The following is a 22512-nucleotide window of genomic DNA, read 5'->3' as shown; positions in this document are numbered from 1 at the left end:
TCGCATGGTCGGCAGTTCGAATCCCCGCGGCGGGGTGAGCTCCCATCTTTCGGTCCCAGCTCCTGCCCACCTAGCAGTTTGAAAGCACCCCTAAGTGCAAGTAGATAAATAGGTACCGCTTTATAGCGGGAAGGTAAACGGCGTTTCCGTGTGCTGCGCTGGTGCTGGCTCGCCAGAGCAGCTTCGTCACGCTGGCCACGTGACCCAGAAGTGTCTGCGGACAGCGCTGGCCCCCGGCCTCTAGAGTGAGATGGGCGCACAACCCTAGAGTCGGACACGACTGGCCCATACGGGCAGGGGTACCTTTACCTTTACGCCCAGCTGAATGAGCACAGGATTGTGGTCTCCAAATATGAAATTCCTGGCTGGTAATGTTTTTTTTACCATCTCTCTGTGTGCAGATCAGAACAGATTGAAGACATTATTCTCTATATTCTTTATTTTTGTAATTCGCTTGGGTATAGATTTTTTTTTTCCCATTTCTGAATTTTCTAGGTCAGTCAGACAATTTTTTAATTCAATGATTGCTGGCCTGTGTAGACAGGTTTGTTTCCTGTAGGGTAGGTTCATGTGCACTAGCAGCAAGAAAGGTATGTGCTGCTTTTCTGATCCCCAAACAGTATAGAGAACAAGCAGATGGACAGACAAACCAATATACAGTAGTACCTCGGGTTACATACGCTTCAGGTTGCAGCCTCCACTAACCCAGAAATAATACCTCGGGTTAAGAACTTTGCTTCAGGATGAGAACAGAAATCGCGCAGCGGCAGTGGGAGGCCCCATTAGCTAAAGTGGTGCTTCAGGTTAAGAACAGTTTCAGGTTAAGAACGGACCTCTGGAATGAATTAAATATGTAACCAGAGGTACCGCTGTATGGTAGGTGTCCGTCAGCTATAAACAATTTGTGGCAGATATTGAACTTAGAGTAAACCCACTGAAATTGGTCTTCTCTGAGTATAGCTTAGTTAGACATTGCCCAATAAAAATGGACAGACTTGCTCAGAAGTACCTCCGATTAAGTTCAGTGGGGGTAGGGTGAAATATACCAGGGAGTAGCCACATGGTCTGTTGCAGCAATTGCAGCAGAGTGTTTTGGAGTGCTTGAAGACTAACAAAGCACTAATGGCATAAGCTTTCATTTGCCATAACACATTTCACATTTAAAGCAATTGGAGGCATATAAATGCCCTGAGTATTGTGAGAAGGAGAAAATGTATTACAAATACATACATATGCATTAGGTGAAGTCAAAAAATCAAGCAATGCAAGGCACATCAGCGAGTGTTTCCCAGCACTAGGCAGAGTACAAATGCATGGAGAATCCAGTGGAAGAGCATTTCAACCTCACACCTTAAACTTGCCATACTTCTAAGCAAAGTGAAGCCACAGAATTGGAATTGATTATAGCAAATTAAGGGCTGTGGAATCAGGGTCTTGACAAATCCTTAGAATGCCTACATTACTAAAGAAAGTAATTTCCCCTCCTTAGGTGTGTGATCTATACAATTGGTCTTGCTGTGCTTATTCATCAACAACCCCAGCTGAGAATAAGTCATGCCCAAAGCTGATTGTATCGTGCTCATATGAACACATTCTGTATTTATTTGTGCTGCTAGGAACACTTGCTTTTACACTGAGCTAGACCATTGCTAGCTCTGTACTGTCTACTGACTGGAATTTCAGACAGAGGTCTTTCTCAGCCTTAGCAGGACATCACTTCTTGTGATGAACATAGAAGTTGGTGAATATAGAAGCAGCTAGGCAGTAACACTCCAGTAAAGTGAATAATATATATATATATGTAAATTTTTGTCCAGTTGGAAGCTTGTTAGCTTGAGACTCATTTGTATACAGTGAAACCATAGTTTAGGACTTTCCGACACACATTGTGAATTAATAAAGCACTGTCTGAACCCTGGAATACTCCGTGGTGATGTTTAGTTGATTGGAATATGTAATCGTTATAGCTTGTGCACCCTGAGGCATCCTGTTCTGTTAAGGAAGCAAAACATGTGGAAGGGTAGTGACTTATATCACCGCTTTTCTTATATTAGTAATCAAGTTGCATCGGTGCATAGATGCTTAAAGCATTTCAGCTGCTGCCCTGTAAATTAAAAAACCTTAATACTGTATAATCTTAAAACTTATTTCTTCCTCCTGGCTCATTGAGATTAAACCAGTTACTCTCTAAACCATTACTTCTCCAAAATGTGGGTCAGAATCCAAAGAGCTACCTCCGGCATGCCTAAGATAAATGAGCTTATAAATGGGTTTATACTTTAGAGGTCAGTTGTCAGAATGTGTGATTCCAAATGCACATTCTTAATGCGGTACATGTGTTTAGAAATCTTTGAGCAGTGTTTAAGAGCTGAAATTAAGACAGAATGTCAAGTTGATGTTAACCATGAACGTCAACATATTTCCCATCAAGGCCGGGACTCCGAGCAAACTGTTAATGAATATGACAGCAACACTTAATTGCTTCAGGGATTCCAGACTCTTCACAGTTTGGATTAAAACACAACTTGAGATTTTGAGAGGTTGTGGTAAAACGACAGCTCATGGATTAAGTGACTGTCCACAGTGACTGTTTGCCCTCAGGCCGTTCTGTCTGACTGCACAGCCTGCAGTTTCTTGCAATGGATCCTAAGAGTTGTTGAAGCAGTCTTGCATGTCCTGTGTTAATGCTTTGCCTTAGACAGATCAGTACAAGGGAACTGTAAAAGTGAGTTTCTACATCAGTGGGACTGGGTTTGGATGGATTGTTGGAGGAGTTCCAGAGAAAGTTGTATACTAAGTCAGAGTTGGTTGCAAATATAAGTTGGGAACTGGGTAAGTAGCCCAGTCAAGGTGACAAAATCAGAAGTAACTGAGCTTGCAGCCAAGTCAGTTATCTGAGTCCAGTAAAAACTGGGATGAGGACCAAAAGCTTTGTGGAAAGAAGTGGCAGGAAATGCTGACTGGGCAGCACAGAACAAGAACTCAAGGCGAGGTGAACAGTTAGGAGAAGATCAGGCATGGCCTGGGAACCAGTATAATGCAGTGGCTGGAGTGCTAGAAAGATATGAATTCAAATTGCCACTCAGCAGTGAAACTCTCGGGGTGACCTTGGGCCAGTTACTATTTCTCAATCTATGTTTACTTTGTTTTTATACGTACTTTAAGCCACCCAGTGTGGGTGGGGAAACCCAGCCAGATGGGCAGGGTATAAATAATAAAATTATTATCAATCTTTCTCACAGGATTGTGTGAATTAAAACAAAACAAGGAATCATTCACACCATCCTGAGCTCTTCAAGGAAGGACAGGATACGTGTGAATATGTCTTATCTGGATCAGGGTCTGGTCACATGCTGGGTCCCATACAGATGTGTGTGGTTAAACCCAAATATTGTGACCCAGATGTGTTTAACCCCCAGCACTGGCCTTAGCAGAGATTGGGACCAGAGGCAGTTGTCAAACCCTGAGGGATAGCCTGAGGTTGCAACTCTAGAAGGCATAGTCTCCCTTTTGGTGGGAGGTTGCAGAATTAGGGGATGTATTATCCACCAACTTCTACACAACTCTGGACACTTCACCATCCTACACCAGAACCAGAGACAATTATGGGCCCAGGATCAAATCCAGTCCTAGGAGGCTTAGTTTGGTCAGAATCAAGTATACACTTCCATAGTTAACACTACATTACTTCTCATAAATGAGCCAGCATAGCCGCTAGAGGACTGCAAAAATGTGTGTACCAGGCTTTTTAGACTTAACTACTTATGTACTATCTGAAACCAAAAGGGCACATTGGTTGCCAGATGTGAAAAAAAAATTCAGCTCTCCTGCCCCACTAATAGAGAGACAGTCCATTTGGCAACACGGAAGAGATAAGAGCTAATAGATGTTCTGGATCATGACCAAGTTATGCCCTTGGAAGGGTGTGGGTTAGTAGGTCCGACTGTAAAACCATTCAGTTCCTGCTTAGTGGCTGCTAGTGCAACATCTTTTTATGCCCATCCTCTTTTGTTGCATTCTTTAGCTGGACAGCTCCCCTGCTGTTTTGGCCCACTTTGCCTATGATTTTCTCTTGCCAGGCTGGATAACTCTGTGCATTTCATGTTAGGTTATTTGCAATAGAAGACAAATACAGAATACAGCCTTGGTTTTGAATTTATCGGTGCATTTTTTAATTATTTGGATCACCATTTCAAAGTCTGAGTGTTGCTACATCTTGAAGCTTCATATTTTTTGATGTTAGACCCTAAAGTCGGTTTCAGAAGCAGGGGAAATCACAGCTGTTTCTGTTGCCTAGGTGATACTTTAAACTGAATCCAACTTCTTAGATTAGTGAATTGCCTTTGGCAACTTCTGTAGTAAAACCAGGAATGCATAAATTAATTAGATGATAATAATAATAATAATAATAATTATAAAAAGAGCTCCCAAGCTTGTGCAGTTGTGACAGCTCACACAAGGCCCAGAGGGGAACGTTGACATAAAGTGGGTCATTGTATAAAATGGTGATTTTGGAACAGCTGTTGAATTATCAAGTGACTGTTCTCTCTTTAGATGAAGATCTACCAAACATGTCATTTAGGAGAGGGATATTTTAACTTCACTAACTTCTAACTTGATATATCAATAGTATGTGCTTTGAGGTTTGTTTGTTTTTAGGCTAAATACAGTGGTTCCTCGGGTTACATATGCTTCAGGTTACAGACTCCGCTAACCGAGAAATAGTACCTCTGGTTAAGAACTTTGCTTCAGGATGAGAACAGAAATCGTGCAGCAGCGGCAGTAGGAGGCCCCATTAGCTAAAGTGGTGCTTCAGGTTAAGAACAGTTTCAGGTTAAGAACAGACCTCAGAACGAATTAAGTACTTAACCCGACTGTACCTCTTGAATACTACACAGAATATGTCTAGTCACACAAAGGATATAATGCATAGATTGCAATAAATATCTGGGGGAAATGTAAAGGTAGCAGAAATGTAGAGAAAAAGTAGGAGAGAAAGTAAGTATGTGAAACTGCATGAAAATTATATATACAAGCATATATATTTGAATACATGGATTATATTGGTAAATATGTCCATTTTAAGCTGTTGTATCAGGCATTACAGCGGAAGTGAGGAACCACTGGCACACGACTCAGTTATGGGTCCCTATTGAATTTCATCCATCCCCTCTAGGTATTTCAAGGGAGTTCACTGCTGAGATGGTAGTCAGCATCTTGCACCTATAGACCCTAGTGATCTTCATTATTTTAAAGAAATTGTTTTCACTGATAGAAGGTGCAGCATGCATTTTAACTTTTCTCCCTCTCCAGGAATAGGACATAGATGGGGAACCTGCAGTCATACATATGTTGCTGAACTTCCATGAGCCCCAGCCAGTATGGCCAATGGGCAGGGATGATGGGAATTGTAATCCAATAATATCTGGAGGCTGCAGATTCCATATTCCTGAGATAGGTTTCCTCTTCTCAGCAAGAGATAAATCAACATCCCAGTATAATAGTTTTGGACGCAGGTGGCGCTGTGGGTAAAAGCCTCAGCACCTAGGGCTTGCCGATCGAAAGGTCGGTGGTTCGAATCCCCGTGGCGGGGTGCGCTCCCGCTGTTCGGTCCCAGCGCCTGCCAACCTAGCAGTTCGAAAGCACTCTCGGGTGCAAGTAGATAAATAGGGACCGCTTACTAGCGGGAAGGTAAACGGCGTTTCCGTGTGCGGCTCTGGCTCGCCAGAGCAGCGATGTCACACTGGCCACGTGACCCGGAAGTGTCTTCGGACAGCGCTGGCCCCCGGCCTCTTTGAGTGAGATGGGCGCACAACCCTAGAGTCTGTCAAGACTGGCCCGTACGGGCAGGGGTACCTTTACCTTATAATAGTTTTAGATATTACAAGGTTTTTATTTATGTATGGTATTTCAAATAAAATCTACAATTTACAATGCAATTAATTAGAATCATAGAATCATAGAGTTGGAAGAGACCACAGGGGCCATCGAGTCCAACCCCCTGCCAAGCAGGAAACACCATCAGAGCACTCCTGACATATGGTTGTCAAGCCTCTGCTTAAACACCTCCAAAGAAGGAGACTCCACCACACTCCTTGGCAGCAAATTCCACTGTCGAACAGCTCTTACTGTCAGGAAGTTCTTCCTAATGTTTAGGTGGAATCTTATTTCTTGTAGTTTGGATCCATTGCTCCGTGTCCGCTTCTCTGGAGCAGCAGAAAACAACCTTTCTCCCTCCTCTATGTGACATCCTTTTATATATTTGAACATGGCTATCATATCCCCCCTTAACCTCCTCTTCTCCAGGCTAAACATGCCCAGCTCCCTTAGCCGTTCCTCATAAGGCATCATTTCCAGGCCTTTGACCATTTTGGTTTAGTTTAAGTAATTAATACAATCTGTTTGTTAAGTGTTATTTGTTTGCAAACTGTGGTTTAGGGAAACAGGCTAACTTCATACCATGGTTTCTGATGCTGACTTATTTCTTTTAACCAGGTGTGGCCCAATTTTTTTCCTTTTCAAAAAATGTGTCGTCCCCCCAACTGACTATTTTCATACACATCCTGTTACACACAGAGAGATTGTGGCCTTCAAAACTACCACCATATTACTATTTTTCAAATAATTTTTTATTTATTGGCCTTTCCTGTTTGCCCAATAGGTTGTGATGCCACAAGATGTTTTGTGACAATTCCACCCAAACCGTAAAAATGTTCTCCTTACTTCTTTTAAAAATAAATGAATAATGGCCACACCCACTTAGACATGAAGGTTGACCATGGATCAGTGTGTCCCTGTATAAGGAAAAGGTTAGCCACTCCTACCATGAAGAACTATAGTTCACATTAGCCATCGTTAGTCTGAGCTCAGATATATTCTGCCAGGGGAGAGGGGGAACATGTGTGCTTAAAAACTGTGCACATAGTATTAAACTATGGTTTAACATTATGTGCAGAGTCAGCCGTGGGCTAATCAAATTCTGATTGGGAAACAGGGTGTTAAGACTTAGTAAATGCCTAAAGTGTATTAGGAAGTAAAAGTGAAGGGGGGAAATGGAAGGTTATTTGTTTCTTGTAAATAATTTTCCTTCCCCCCATTATTAGATGAGCAATTTATTTTTATGAAAACAAGAAAGTGAGAAAATGTTCATATGGTTAACATATTAATAGAAAGCGGCACATATGATGGTGCTTACGAGGAGTTTAAAGTAAAATTGCATATGGAGTTAGAAGGAAAAGATCCCAATTTTCCTGCTTTCTGAGGGTTGGCATCCTCAAATAAACAGACTGATTAATTGAACAGCTGTGTTCCAGACTAGCAAGAGAGGGAAGCTGAGAGAGAGAGAGTGAGTTTCCATAAAGGCCTAAGGAAGTTATCATGCTATCAAGTGGCTGAGGCAATCTCAAGTTAGGAAATGCCTGTGTCAATAAAACTTTATACATTTCGCAGAACTGATTCCAAGACTGTGCTTGCAAAAAACCCACAAAAAGCCTGGCAAGTTTTGAATCTGTTGGATACCTTGATTTCATTTCCATTTAAAGTCTTTGTTGCTCCTTTCTTCTTTTAGTGATAGAGTAGAAAACAGTCTAGGTTTTAGAATAGCAGATGAATATTTTTTTTTTTTAGTTCAAAATATACAATTGTTCTTCATGATTGTTTAAATTCAGGGATCAAAAGCAGTTTATGATTCCTTGTGTTTATACTAAATTACTAAATGTAATTTAAAAGCAACATTAAAACTTGCTCACATTCTTGCTTTGTGCTGATGTATCAGTGAAGGGAAAAGGTATATATATATAAGAGAGAGAGAGAGTAAAACATTTTGCTTTGATTTGTTTAGGTTGGGAATGGGGAATGGGAATTTTTGACCCGCCAGGTGTTGCTGAATTACAGCTCCCAACTGGAAGGGCGGGAAGGTAAACAGTGTTTTCGTGTGCTCTGTTACTCAGCACGTTGTTCTATTGTGCTAGAGGCTGTTTATTCATGCTGGCCACATGACCTGGAAAGCTGTCGGCGGACAAACCCCAGCTCCCTCGACCTGAAACCGAGATGAGCGCCACAACCCCAGTCGCCTTTGACTGGACTTAACCGTCCGGGAGTCCTTTAGCTTTACCTTTTACTGAAAGAATGCCCCTGCCATGCTCTAGCCACCATGTATCTCCTCCCCCAGCATGCTTATCCAGCATGGTATGGCGCAGGTGCTTTTGGGAGCCAGGAAGTTGCTGTGCCACAACACCTTGCACCCAGCCCGGCACTGTGTTGCAGCTGTTGTAACATGGCGAGTGCCTGTTGTTACTCAGAGTTTGTTCAGTCAGTCTCTTCTCCACCTCCAGAGAATGAAGTACTTGGTCATAGAGGCAGCTGTCCAGTTGATGGGAGTTGACTGAGTCTTTGTTGGAGCGGGAGTCAGAGGGTTGGGTTTTGGTCCCATCACAAGGATATGCCCTCCTTTCCATAGGAGTGCTCACTTGCAAGCACTGACTTCCCACTTGGGACAAGAACTGCACACCTGCTTGGTTTCACCCCAAACTTTAAAAGCAGAGCGGGGGGACGGGAGCATGTCAAATGTTGTGAGTCAGTGTTAGAAATTGGGATAGAAAAGCCAGGAGCCAAATGGCTTGTGGGACATGGGTTGTGGGAGCCAAAACAGAATGTCTAGTCGCCACTGGGGATGTGTGGCAACACTTTTTATTTATTATTTTGATAAGCATGAACTAATACTATCATTTTGATAAGCAATTCACATAAGAGAGCCAGTGTGGTGTGGTGATTAAGAGCGGTAGTCTCATAATCTAGGGAACCGGGTTCGCGTCTCCGCTCCTCCACATGCAGCTGCTGCTGGGTGACCTTGGGCCAGTCACACTTCTTTGAAGTCTCTCAGCCCCACTCACCTCACTGAGTGTTTGTTGTGTGGGAGGAAGGGAAAGGAGACTTTTAGCCACTTTGAGACTCATTCGGGTAATGATAAAGCGGGATATCAAATCCTAACTCTTCTTCTCTTCTTAAGTGACACATTGTTAATATCACATTTTTAGCAGAAATTGTTAATGCATGTTTAACAAAAAATATTGGTACCATACCAGTTTTCAACACACTCTACTCTTTATTGTTAAATTCCTTAACATTTTGTCTATCCTTAATCTAAACTTCAAAGCACACACATTTCTGTAATCCTTGAGTGTCAGTCAGGCACCAAAAATGGCGCCCAGACTTTTGGAGGTGCTTGCAAATGGAGAATCTTTAGGCGCAAAGTGTGCCTTGCGCCCTTCTAATTTTGAACCGTGGTTGGGACTTATGGCTAGCCATGTTTCCTAGAGGTCTACTTATGAACCATTGAATTATGTATCCTGTAGTTAGAGCCGATGAGACAGTGCTGATTTTATCAATAAAGCTTTTGGGATTTGCCAAGCCAAGAGTTCGAGTCTTTTAGCCAAATGTCTTGGGCCAGCCCAATCCCATTGACTGTTCTCTAAGTAAACAGGGATTTTATTTTATTACAAACTGTGATCGTGATGACCTAATGTCACTGAGGTTGAAATGCCTTATGGGAACCTTTGTTTCCCAAGATCTGTGCTACTGGTATTTGATTAAGTTGAGAAACTCAAAACTGCTTTTCTGTTGTAGACTTCCACAAAGCCTCATTTCTATGCCCTGTCAGAAGAAATTAGGAGGCTAGTCATTGAAACAAAATAGAACAGAAGGGTTCTTTATACTCTGTGCTTTCTCTTGTCATTATGCAACATTGTTCAAAGTAGGCTAGTTCTGCTATTGGACCTAGTAAAAAATACATTACCCAACAGTATCTAGAGGCCATTTCTGCACTGAAACTAGTTCAGGAATTCTTCGTTTAGACAATGTGTGGATTGATACATAAACTAATTGCTAAGCTTTGATGGAAGAAGACATAAAAGGATGGTTTTTAAAAAAAATGTGTTCGTCAGGAAGACCGTCAGGGGAAAATGTCAATCAGCATTTTTTTGTAAGAATATTTTGCTGTTTATAATAGAAGGTTGACTTTATTAAATTACGATGGGCAAGTACAAGTGAAGTGGTATGTAATAAGGCCCTCTGATATTGTTGGAGAATCTGTACATAGCAGATAGCGGTTGTGGTGTTCTCATGAAGGCCTGAGAAATAGGACATGGGGAGGGGAGAGAAGCAGTTTATATAGGAGGGAAGGAGGCAATCTGATGTAACCTTTTAAAATGGAAACAGTAGGTTAAAATGCATTTTTGTTAGGATTTTTTACATGGAAAATTTGTTTCTAGTAATTCCTCTCCCTGCCTCCCAAAATGTGTTTTGATCATTTTTTAATCTCATGAAACCTTTCGTGCAACAAAATTCAAAGAATTTAAACAGCTGAAGCTGTCTTACATTGTAACATACAGATGTTTCTAGTAGTCATCCAGGTTTCACTTTCTTTCCTTTTTTGTGGCCCAAAAAGACCTTAGCAAAGTGAAAATGCTTTTCAAACCAGAGAGGTTCTCACTCAGGATGGTTGAGGCTGCAGACAAGGTTAATTGGACCTTTCATAGATGTGTGCAAAAGCCGCTTATAACTCTCATTTTAATTGAAATATGTATTTTTTGTTTTTATTATTTGCATTATGTTTTATTTTAGATGTGTATGTTTTAATTATTGTGTTATTATTCTTTGTTCTTTTTAAACTGGTCTGTGACTCTATAATAAACAATTGATTGAAGTGGCTTGTAAATTCATAGGAGCACAGAGGATTCCCACCACTTTAAATTAGAAAAAGAAAACTGGCACCTTGAGAGCTTAATTTACTTATTTTTATGACCTCCATCTTAGTTTCGAAACTTGAAGACTCTCCTCTTATTTTGCAGTTTAGCAGTTCATTCCATTTGTGAGGCAAAACAAGCAAATTTCACAGTGGCTGAGGTGCTTTGGGGGGAAAGGGAAAAAAAGAACACCCCACTTTCTTGCAACAAAATGAAATGTTAGAATCCTGAGTTGGCAGCATGTTCCATACCCCTGCAGACTGCAGGTGAAGGATGCCAGTTTTTATCAGTCTTCCATGTCTTTAAAAAGTTTGCTGGTTTAAATCAAAACATTATCAACTGACTTGTTGGGTACAGGCTCTGTGAGCAACCATCCCTTATCTGCTAGCTTTTCTGAGAACTCACACTCACCCCATTTACTTTACGCTGATGTTATACAATCCATTCTGTTACTCCCATTCGGATGGATGTAGACATGAGGCCTCAGAGTGAGGGGCTAAGGTGCCTAATAAAGTTACACTACTCAGATCTCTTGATTGGTACAGTGAAGAGGAAAGGTTTTGAAGATCTCTGACTTTACCAAGAGTATCACTCCCACTTGAGTTGCGCCATAGGCAATGTGGTTGACTCTTGAGCAGGGGTAGGCAACCTAAGGCCCGTCGGCCAGATGCGGCCAAATAGTCTTCTCAGTCCGGCCCACGGACGGTCCAGGAATCAGCGTGTTTTTACATGAGAAGAATGTGTCCTTTTATTTAAAATGCATCTCTGGGTTATTTGTGGGGCATAGGAATTTGTTCATCCCCCCCCCCCCAAAAAAAAAAAAATATAGTCCGGCCCACTACATGGTCTGAGGGACAGTGGACCAGCCCATGGTTGAAAAAGGTTGCTGACCCCTGCTGTTGAGCCTTTCTTCATTACATAAGCCCTTTTTAGATTGGCTTCCAACCACCACCTAGAGTAAAATCCTTTCCACTTTCAATACTTACTGTTAAATCCACGTAAGCTAGTTTGAGTGATGAGGGTCAACACTGGGTTTGTGCAATCCCCATGTGGGCGAGGATTTGCTGAGAGCATTTGGGGTACCTGTTAAAATTCCTCCACTGAGAAACACTTATGGTTAGATAGATTAGCTGCCAACATCCTTATAATTTGCAGTTCTGCTGTGCTTATCTTTCTTTCAATTCACCAGTGGTTTCTATAAAGCCGTAATAGATTTGGACCCACTTCTGTGCTGTCCTACTGGAATACTAGTGAGTGCCAAGTGACTATAGCTCCCTTCAGCAATTACTGGGAGGGGAAATGTTCTGCTGGCATTCTCAATGCAGATGCATCACAGAGGCTTTCCCAGTAATTGTGTGATCCCCCTTTCAAGTGATTTGCATATGAAGGGGGCTCATGGAATCTCTAAATTAAGAAGGAAGTGACAAAACAAAGCCGGGACTTTGGAACCTTTCATAGAGAGGGAGATCAGGCTTGGAAGTGCCTGTGTGTGGCCGTCTCTTAAACAAGGCAGAATTTGTGATCTTTGTGTTGCACTCTGAGGAAAACCTGCAAGGTAAAGACAATCAGAACAAGGTATTTGCTGTCTTACTTCTGCTCATTTGAGTTCTCAGACCGCCAAAAGTCTCATTTCCTCACAGTATCGCAATAGGCACACTTCTGAAAGGAGAAATATTGGTGTGAACCAGTGTAGAGATGATAAAGCAGGCTAGCTGAAGTGCAGCCCTGGAAATTGCTGAAGGCTGTCTCTGGGTGTAGTCTCAGGGCCCAGTTTAAGCTGATGTTCTGGTGTATATGATCAGGAGTTTGCATAAATGAACTTGTCCCTAGAACTCATATGAAGAAACTTCAGGCCCATGAAATGCATCTCATTTCTTTGATGAAGGACTTAAAAAGTACAGGACCCTAACTGTGCAGTCTTCTTAATTGTGTGAGAAGCCTCCAGAAGAGGAGGCTCTCTCCTTCAGACAGTCACTGTCACCTTCCTGGAGGGCTTTAAACTGTTGGAGGGGGTGGGGTTTGGCCGCACAGCCTTGCTTCTCCTTTGTGTTTACATGTGAGGAGATTTGAATACCAGAATAGAGCTTGTGGTTTTCTCCTTTTTAACTACAAGCCTTTCTATCTGTAGAGAACTTTCCCTTCAAGCTCTGGTTGAAGTTTCTCCAATCTGAGTGTCTTTGAAGAAGTGCCCTGGATGATGTTTTCATGAGCAATTTTCTTAACATTTGGGAAGTGTCTGAAAAAAGCCGCCTCTTTGCAGCTGCGCTTACCAGCCAATTTATTGGGGCAATAAAAAGCACTGGTAATCCAAATTACAGATATGTAGGAATCATAAGTCTGCTCCATGAAAACCTTGAGATGTTACGAATTTGTGTTTGGTTGTTTTATTTCCATTTACTGTTCTTTTAACTAAGCCTTCATTGGCGGAGACTTAGAAATACGAGAGGGAAGATGTTGAATTTTCAGAATTCAAGCAGTGGTGACTGCTGTTATTGCAAAAACTGCTTGCTTGTAGCAATTCTATATTTATGAATCTCCACTGCCATTTTTATCACTCTTTCCCAGGAGAAAAGGCCTGAGTTTGAGGTGGGGGAAAGTAGGAATAAAATGCATAAGGGACTAAGAACATCCTGAAAGAACACAGAGTTTTTTAAAGGCCATGCCAGTGTGTGTGGTTGTATATGTGAAAGTGGCATGGGTGCATGAGGGTGAATGGAGGTGAGGTTGAATAGCTTTGGGCCTGCTCACCGCTGACATGTGGCCCCTCAAAAATTACCCATGCAGCTATGATCGCCACTCGTATTTAGGCCTGGGTGATGTATTGATATATCACCCAGGACTGGTATGAGGGGCAGACCGCAATGGTGATTTCATTCAGCGGTATATTGCTAGTGAAACTGCCACTGCTCCTGAGTCGCCCCAGTGCAGTGAGGGAAAAACAAACTGCAGCTGGGGGCAGAGGGACTCAGAGCCACTGCATTTTCACCAGCGATATACTGCTGAGTGAAACCGCCATTGCTGTCTGCCCCTCATGCAGAGGGAGAATCAAGCTGCGTCGGCCAGGTGCCGATACAGCTTTTTCCTCTCTCCTTTTCTTTAAAGTGCTTGGCTCGTCTCAGCCAAGCAGTTTTATGGAGCCCCCAACCCTTCACCAGCTCGCATGAACCAGCGGCAGGGTGGGGGCTCCATTCAATTGTAACCGCTCTTGGCTGAGGAAGCTTCAATCCTTCTCCCACTTGCATCTGAGCAGGATCTGGATCTGGGCTCCCTCAGCAGAGGGGAGGGCTTCGTGCTCCCTAGCTGAGAAGCCCCAGTCCTCCTGACAGCATGCAAGCAGGAGAAGGATTTGGGCTCCCTCAGCTGGGGAGCAGGAGGCTCAGCGGGGAGAGTCTTGCGGGGGTGATGGTCTTTGTGCTCCCTGGCTGAGAGGACTGTGCCAGCGAAGGCGAAGGGAGCCCTGACTCCGGAACCTGTCAGGTTCCGTCACGGTGCTACCCTAACCCAAGAAAAGGAGGCCGCTTGTCCACCCTCATACCTTGCTGGCGAAAGGAGCCTTGCAAACAGAGCCTGTCAGGCTCCGTCACAGGGCTGCCTCCATCTTGGGGAGTGGAGGGCTAGTTCAGCTAGAGGGTGGGAGCCTTCGCACCCCTCACCTGCAAGGCACTGGGGTGAAAACACCTCAGCTCCTGTGCGATGAGAGCTGAAGCAGTCTCACCCAGGGCCTCACAGGCTGGGGCCAATGCCACTCTTTTCAACATCGCAGGATATCGCCAAACTGTTTGGCTGGTGATATACCGCGATGTTGGAAACCTAGTATCGCCCAGCCCTATTCATATTCAACATGTTATGGCTGTGATGTGGTGACTCATGAGAACAATATCTCTGTTGTGATGCTGTCATTCCACTTCTGTTAAACAGTGTTGCTTACCACACTGATCCCTTTTGTTGCTTGGATAGCTTCTGTGTCTGCCAAGGATATTTGTGGGTGGCATTGTTGTAATACATAGTGCAGAACCCACCATGCAGCCATTTTAAGCTAGATGAGGGGTGGACTTTCAGCACTAAATAAGGGATATATGTTAAATGTCTGCCACTTGACATTCTGTGCTTAAGTCAAGATGGAAGATGAGGAAGCACTGTCTTCACTTGCTTTAATAGAGTGAAATAAGATGGTTGTGCCTACAGAGATGGCAGGACAGTATGATCTCAGTATGCATCAGGTGATGGGAGACTGTGTGGGCCAAAAATGTTAAGTTAATAAAGAAAAGATTGTTTTTTAAAATGACCTTGATAAAATACTTTGGTCACGTAATAAGACAAGAAGGTAGTACAGGCAGAAAATTAAACCTGTTCCAAACTCACAAGATAGACATGATGGAGTAGAATGTTCAGTTGCTTTCTGTAGGAGATGCTGTTGTCCTAAGAACCTCAAAGCTGGCTGGAAGAGACCTTTATTCATTGAACTGCCACTTTTCAATACTTGCGAAGAGAGCCTTCTATATAGTCATATGTAGCTCAGGGATGGAGAACCTACTTCCTAATTAGGTCCTAATTTCACCCGTGAGGCCATTTCCCCCAAACCATGCCCACCTGTGTGACATCGAGTGTGGGGCAGGTGGCAACTCATCTGCCAAGGACCAGTTGGGAGCATTAAATTGCTTCTGGCTGTTCCTCAGCATGGGTGTCATTGCAATGTTAGGGGATTGACAGGTAGGAGGTCCTGTTCCCCATCCCTGGTGTAGCTGCATCAAATGACCCATGTAAGATGCAGGAATAATCTTGCTTGCCAGCACAAGGCAAAGAATATATACTGTAGGTGACATAGGTAAGGTTTACTTCCAGTCATGTTGACCTCTGATTTTGCCAGTTATGGTCATCTTGACTCAGGTTCTATTTTAATTCATTAATTTAGAATTATTTGTGTTGGAGGAAATGAGCCTCAGGGTCATATCCCATTTCCTCCTCATGCATGTGGCTTCTACCTGCCTACCTGTTGTCTTTAATACTGGTGCCAGCATAACCATGGTTAGGAATTCAGGATAGCAGGGGAATTTTCATGCAAGATGGAGGGAGTCTGTGTGCCCACAGCCTTCTCTTACCTAGGTTTAAGATCTTCTGGAATATGCACTCTTGTTTCCTTAGTATTATTACACAGCTTTTAAAACTGGCAGCGAAACCTTCTCATAATGGGTCTTACTATTCGTGAACAGGATTTTTTTTAAGTGCTGCCATGACATCATGTGTTTCAGAAATATTACATCATACAGACTTCTGATTCATGCTAGTTTAAATGGTGAATGCTAGAACCAAGCAGTGCATCAGTAGTCTACAGGGATTTCTTAACGGAGTAGTAATCTTTCAAGCACTTTACTGTCTGCTGTAGGAAAATGCAGCCCCTATGCTGCTCTTAAGAGATTGCACCTCGGAGAGAATTTTATTTTTTTCGAAATCACAACAGCTGCTTCAACATCTGGGAGATGAGTTGTATCTGGAATATACAAAAAATGATCCTGCTGCTGTGGAATAATTGACTTGCTTGACTAGCTACCCAAGCTAGATTTTAGAGTTGTGGAGCGTATGGCAAACACACACACACACACATAGGCACACATTAAAAACAACAACTACTTCTTCTGTGGGGAGTTTAACCCTGCCTCAGTTATAATATATTGAATGATTTACCCTGTGAATCTGTGCCATAGATTTTCTATTTCCATGCTACACAAGAAGTTTGGATTAGAATTAGAATCTGCTCTCCATCCCATAAATGTTCATTCAGTGGATGGTGGGAGAAGGCTACTCCAACAGCATACAGCAGGTAGACCTGTGATTTACAGGGAAATGGAATATATTCCCTTCATCTGTTTTGTTCAATCTACAAAATGGAGCCTGTCTTTGTTTTGTTTTTCTACATCAGTCAATGGTAAAAGGTGACATGGGGGGAGGGAAATTTAATTCTAATAGCCAAAGTCAGCTATATGTATACAGAGTGGAAAATACATTTAAGCACATAACGCTGGTTCTTTATGAGATCTTGGGTAACCCCCTCCTCCCCAAGGCGTGCAAATAAAAATGGCAGAATGCGTATATTTTACTGCATCTTAAAGTAGGTGCGTCTGTGTGATTGATGATACATTGTTGTGCATGGAAAATGAGTAATAGGAGAAGGAACTGTAATAAAGCATATGCTGAAAAATTAGAATTGGGCATTTCCCATTTCAGAAATTAAGTACACGGAAGGTGTGTGGAGTCCAAGCAATTTAGGGCTTCACAGATTAATAGCAGCCACTTGAATTGTGCTTGGAACACTACAAAGAAGCAAATTCAGGCTCCATAATTCACTTCTGTCAACAGCTGGCATGCTGTATTTTTCACTAGCTGTATCTTCCAAACATTCTTCAAATTTTTGGTAAGAAAATCTTTTTTAAAAATTATTGTTCCCGGTAATCTTCCTTCTAACAAAACCTGTTCATTATGTTCACAAAATCAGGGGAAACATTTTCCCCCTGAAGTATTTTGTATAGATTGCTAGTCCTTTAAAACCATTCCTTGGCCACTGAAACAGATGGACAGTATGTAATCTCTATCATCAAAGTGCACCTTCGATCCAGTGCCTATACCACAGTAGGTGAGGGCATACTACTCTTTATTGAGTGGTGATTGTGACGAGCTTGTAACCAACCACTTGATAAGCCACTCCTACAGCCCAGTTCTTTGGGATTTGATATGGTGGTCCGCTGTTATTGTTGTTGTTTATTGAATTTATATACCACCCTATACCTGGAGGTCTCAGGGCGGTTCACAGAATAAATATATTGGATATGCGCATGAAGGTTGGACTCCCAGCCTGACTTCTGATGCTCATGTTGGTTCCTCCTATGTGACCCTACTGCATCCACATGGCTTCTGCCTTCTTGTTTGCTAGTCCCACTGGAGAGTTTCTTATTTTTGTAGTTATTAAACCAAGACATGGGATGAAGAAAGGAAGAGATGTATTACGCTGGTTAATAATTTTGATTGTGGGGGGAAGATGAATTGATTCTGCTGTGAATAACGTTGCTTTCCTTGGATATGTGAAACACCACTTACTGCCTTTGTGGTTTTGGAAATATATTTATTGGACTTTTATGAACGCACAAGCTGTAAACATAATGAATCATTCTTACAGAAAACTACAAGAAATCAGTATCATTAATGTATGGGCATGGTCATTACAACAAGATGGTACAAGGAATTAGGTATCTAAATCTGGGGACAAAATTTATTTAGCCATAAATTAACATTTAATTGAGGAGGTATATGATTATTTTCTTTGTTGCATGTAAATTGTACGTAAGTTCAATAAAATGACCGCCCCTGTGTTTAGAAACAAGTACTGGAAAATCGCCCCTGCAAACATAGCTCCACAACTCCCTGCTTGCAAAATGCACTGTGGATAGGCTGGTGTGTACTAGAATGTTAATAAGTTTTCACAAACCTCAGTAATGATGCCCCCCTCCACCTCTTTCCCCCTTTTCTTCTTAATGTAACACTAATGTCTCAACAAATGAAATTGATCTGTGGAAAATGTAACTTGAAAAAAGAGACGCTGCGCATATGCTTTTATAAACCAAGGAATTTTTAATCAAAATATGTTAACGAAACAAAACTATGCCACCTCCAGCTCCAAATACACATTTATTCATTCATTTCCTGCATTCAGTGACTCCTGCATGAATTTTTATCTAATCTTCCTTTGAAAATAATCAAGAAAAAGAGGTTCCAAAATTTTAGGCAGTGTTTGCACTGAGGAACTAAGTTAGGAAATGTTTTTCAGCATTCTATTCTAAATAAATATGCATCCCTGTAAATAATAATAATGATAATAATGTTTCTCTTATTTCAATTAACTGTGCTCTTTGCATTTTGATTAATAGGTTTACCCTGAGCTGCAAATTACCAATGTTGTTGAAGCCAATCAACCTGTAACAATCCAGAACTGGTGCAAGCGGGGATGGAAACAATGCAGAAGTCACCCTCACATTGTAGTTCCATATAGGTGCTTAGGTGAGTATTGTCAAATACTTCGTGAATATTTTCTATGAGCTTTAACTGCATATATCCTTCTCCACAAACACTCCCCTGTCCCGCTTTTCCACCGAGCAAGCTATAGTTTATGTAATAACACCAGGGATTTTCTTTTTCTTTTAAGTGTTGCATTTTGGAAAAATAATAATTAAATTGCATAGCGTGTAGACTAGTGGTATTTACTCCTAAACAAACCAGCAAGAAAATCTCTGAGACACAATGTTCTCACTACCTCCCTGTGCAGTTAATCTGGAGAAGGATTGAGGCAGAATCAAGCATTTCTAGCTAGTTTCAGTTTCAGGTAGGAACCATTTAAACTTTTGCTTAACTTTTTACATAGATATCAGTGGGCCTTAAAGGGGTTAAACTCTGGCTGGATTGCGTGTATGTCATACTCTGGCTGGATTGCGTGTATGTCATATATGCATTTTGAGGTTTGTATATTTGCCTTAATTCCAGCTTTCCTTTTATTTTTAGTCTACAGAGGTTATAACCTAGCTGTGATTATAGAAGAAAACCCTAACCGTGTTAGTTCTCAAGTGTTCCTGGTGTCTGCCTTTTCTAAAAATCCCTTTGCATATGGACCAATTGCCTTGTGGCATTCCTGTTTTTGTAAAGGCATTCCTCAGTCACATTTCAGACTTAACTCTCAATAGTCTTTCAGGTCATTTTAGCTCTATATCCTACCTCCACAGAATGCATTAGGCTGAGGATTTATTTGTTTAGAGCATTCTGCCATTTCCCCCTCAAAGCAGCTTAAAATAAATCGTGCATATAAATAAACTGTAAGCGATAACTATACTATTCTTGACTCTAAAAAAAATCACAAGCACAAAACTTCCACGGTCTCCCTATCACCAAAATTGGTGACTGAATTTGATCACCTTTCCTTGCACTGAAACATGATTGGTGGAACTGACTAAACCAAAGTGGAATGTCATGGTGTGATATGTGTGTGGCAATAATAGTTTTGTACCTGTGTTGCAAAGTGGCAATTAAAATTGAAGAAATGGTAGAATATTATTGCAAGAGGGGCTAACCTTTCTGGCATGTGTTTATCTGAGTATATGATTGTGATTAGTGTGTGTTCAGACTGGGGACTCAGCTATACAGCTGCAAATAAAACGTTTTGAATGTGTTGTACAAATGCGACACTAGATGGCAACTGTAAGCTATGCCAAATTCAATGTATTTTTCAAAACTTTTTTTTTTTTTTTAAGTATTTTCACAGCGTTTTTTCTATGTATGTAGAATCCACCTGGATATGCCCTTTCCATAGTGGGGAATATAAAACTTACACAGTATTATCAGAAATAACAAAACATCATCGTGGGGAACTGTTTCTTACTGGCAGTGATGTCACAGGCATTGGTCAATATGGTCCTGCAGCACCCAAATGGATGCATTCCACCAACACAATCTATAGGAATGGATATGTGAGCTTGTGGGAGGATTTTATTTCCCCAGCCAGTCAATATTGTGGTTTGTATGCCGTGAGAAATCGTAACACTCCTTGAAACAGGAACTGTGTGACTCCTTGACACAGGAACTGTGTGACTAAAGACAATTGTATGGAAATATAGTATCTCTTTCTAGGGTGAATCTCTATGCTAGGTTTGCTTTTTTCCTTTTGCTTTTTTCTTTGGTCGAAGAAACGGCAGGAGTTACAGTTTGTTTTCTGAAATTCTATGGGAAGGTTCGTGGAACTGGGCTCCATGTAGGTTCAGTGAAAAGGTTACCTCCCCAGAATGAGCAAATGCACTGAGAAGCAGCCTTTCTCATTGTCCTGGTCATCTTGAAATAATGGAGTTTACACCTTCAGCATCTTCATGTAGCTTAGGGCTTCTGTCCTCTTATCTTCTGATTGTGTCAGTACTATGTAACTTAATATATTGTGAGTGACAACTCACAATGCAGTGCGGCATTTCCAGCTTCTTTTCAGGTTTACCTTCAGAGCTGTCTGTTGAAACGAGCACACGTGTTGCTTATGCTGTGGTGCAGATGGATCTCCGTCGTCTTTCTGCAGTGACTCTGCTTACCTTCTCCCTAATAAACTGGAAGCCCATGAGCATGGCATCACACCATTCCTAAGGTTTATACCGAGGAAACTGAGAAACAGTCCCACATTGATTCTAATGTAACAAAAGCTTTAGGCTCTGACTTGGGAAAGGTGTAGCATGGTGACAAATGGGAAATTCATTGACCTCCTCAGTCATTGAACAATCTACTTGGAAGTTTGCCCTAGTGATCTCCCTTGGCATTTGCTTCAAAGAGAATTTGTTTAGGGCTAAAGGTTTATATTGAGAGTGAAAAGAAACCCAGGAACTGTTAATGGTTATGTAGATTTTGAAAAGACTTTGTCAAGACATTCATTTTGTTTTGTTTAGAAACTGTTTTAAGGAAACAGTTTGAAAATAGCACTGAAGATCTTGTTTCTCTCCCATTAAGAGGGATGCACATTTCTCTGTATGGAGTTCTAAGAAGTACTTTCATAGCCATGATGCATTAGATCAGGGGTCAGCAACCTTTTTCAGCCGTGGGTTGGTCCACCATCCCTCAGACTATGTGGTGGGCTGGACTATATTTTGAAAAAAATATATGAATGAATTCCTATGTCCCACAAATAACCCAGAGATGTATTTTAAATAAAAGCACACATTCTACTCATGTAAAAACACCAGGCAGGTCCCACAAATCAACCGGACGTGCATTTTAAATAAAAAGACACATACTACTCATGTAAAAACACACCGATTCCTGGACCATCCGTGGGCCAGATTGAGAAGGCGATTGGGCCGCATCCGGCCCATGGGCCTTAGGTTGCCTACCCCTGCATTAGATAATGTCCCAGGGCTTAGACATGTGGAAACTAGATTCCAAGCCCCATTCAGCTATGGAGTGCAATGAATTGCCTTGAACAAGTTGCAATATTTTCAGCCTAATTTGACAGGTAGGCTTGTTGTGAGATTAATTGCTGCAGTTTTATGTGCAATAAATTGTAAGACTTTTGCTTGCCATGGTCTTAGTTCACATTATTTCATCTCTCACGTTGCTTTGTTTTTCAGCTTCTAGAAAATGTGAGATGGAAAGTAGTGGATGTAAGTTGATGCCTGGAGGAGTCAGTTGCCTTGTGGGTTAGATGAGTTTGAGAGTAGTAAGTTATCAGGAATAAAAATCATATGTGTGCAAATGGGGCTTCTCTCTACTTATAGAATGGTTATGCCCCGCTCGCTTCATTCTTTTGTCTTGCTCATCAATCACCAATTGCATCATTTACCTCCCAACTGCTTGTCTGAAGATTGAAAGGAATATACCTTTCCCCTCTTCCATCGCTATAGAGGTTCCTTTTCTAGTGTGGTTAAATGATCAGCTTCTGGTTGTGTCCAGGTTCTTGACTCAACAGCAAGTCCCTGAAATTCAGGTTGTGGCGCACAGCTAGGAAGTCTCTTTGGAAAAGGAAGACACCCCCACTTGATGCTTCCATGGAATGTCTATAGGTCATAGGCTGCTAGGTCCATGCTGTGACTGTAGCGCAGCAGTACAGAATGGTGAGATGGTGGATAACTTTTATAGAAGAAGATGAACTTTAGGAATGTAATGATATTGTTGAAAGCACAGTGCTTGCTTGACTTTATGGAGCAATTTAATGAAAGTTTAGTTAGTGGGCATGCTTGTGAGGGTTCTTAGGCACATTACCCACCAT

The 22512-nt window shown here is 41.8% G+C and overlaps 1 protein-coding gene across 4 annotated transcripts in view; it reads left to right on the top strand.

The window, feature by feature from the left end:
• APP (amyloid beta precursor protein) overlaps positions 1–22512 on the top strand; it is a 140532-nt gene that overhangs the window by 42653 nt on the left and 75367 nt on the right. For all 4 annotated transcript variants that reach the window (XM_083438613.1, XM_083438612.1, XM_083438614.1 and 1 more), the window contains exon 3: positions 18659–18788. In XM_083438613.1, coding sequence (XP_083294739.1) covers positions 18659–18788 — 130 coding nt within the window. The remainder of the gene's footprint in view (positions 1–18658; positions 18789–22512) is intronic.

This window comes from Podarcis tiliguerta (genome assembly GCF_965153285.1).
Source record: "Podarcis tiliguerta genome assembly, chromosome: 4".
NCBI classification, from domain to species: Eukaryota; Metazoa; Chordata; class Lepidosauria; order Squamata; family Lacertidae; genus Podarcis; species Podarcis tiliguerta.
The sequence above is the reverse complement of the archived record's forward strand: the minus strand, read 5'-3'. Positions and strand labels throughout refer to the sequence as shown.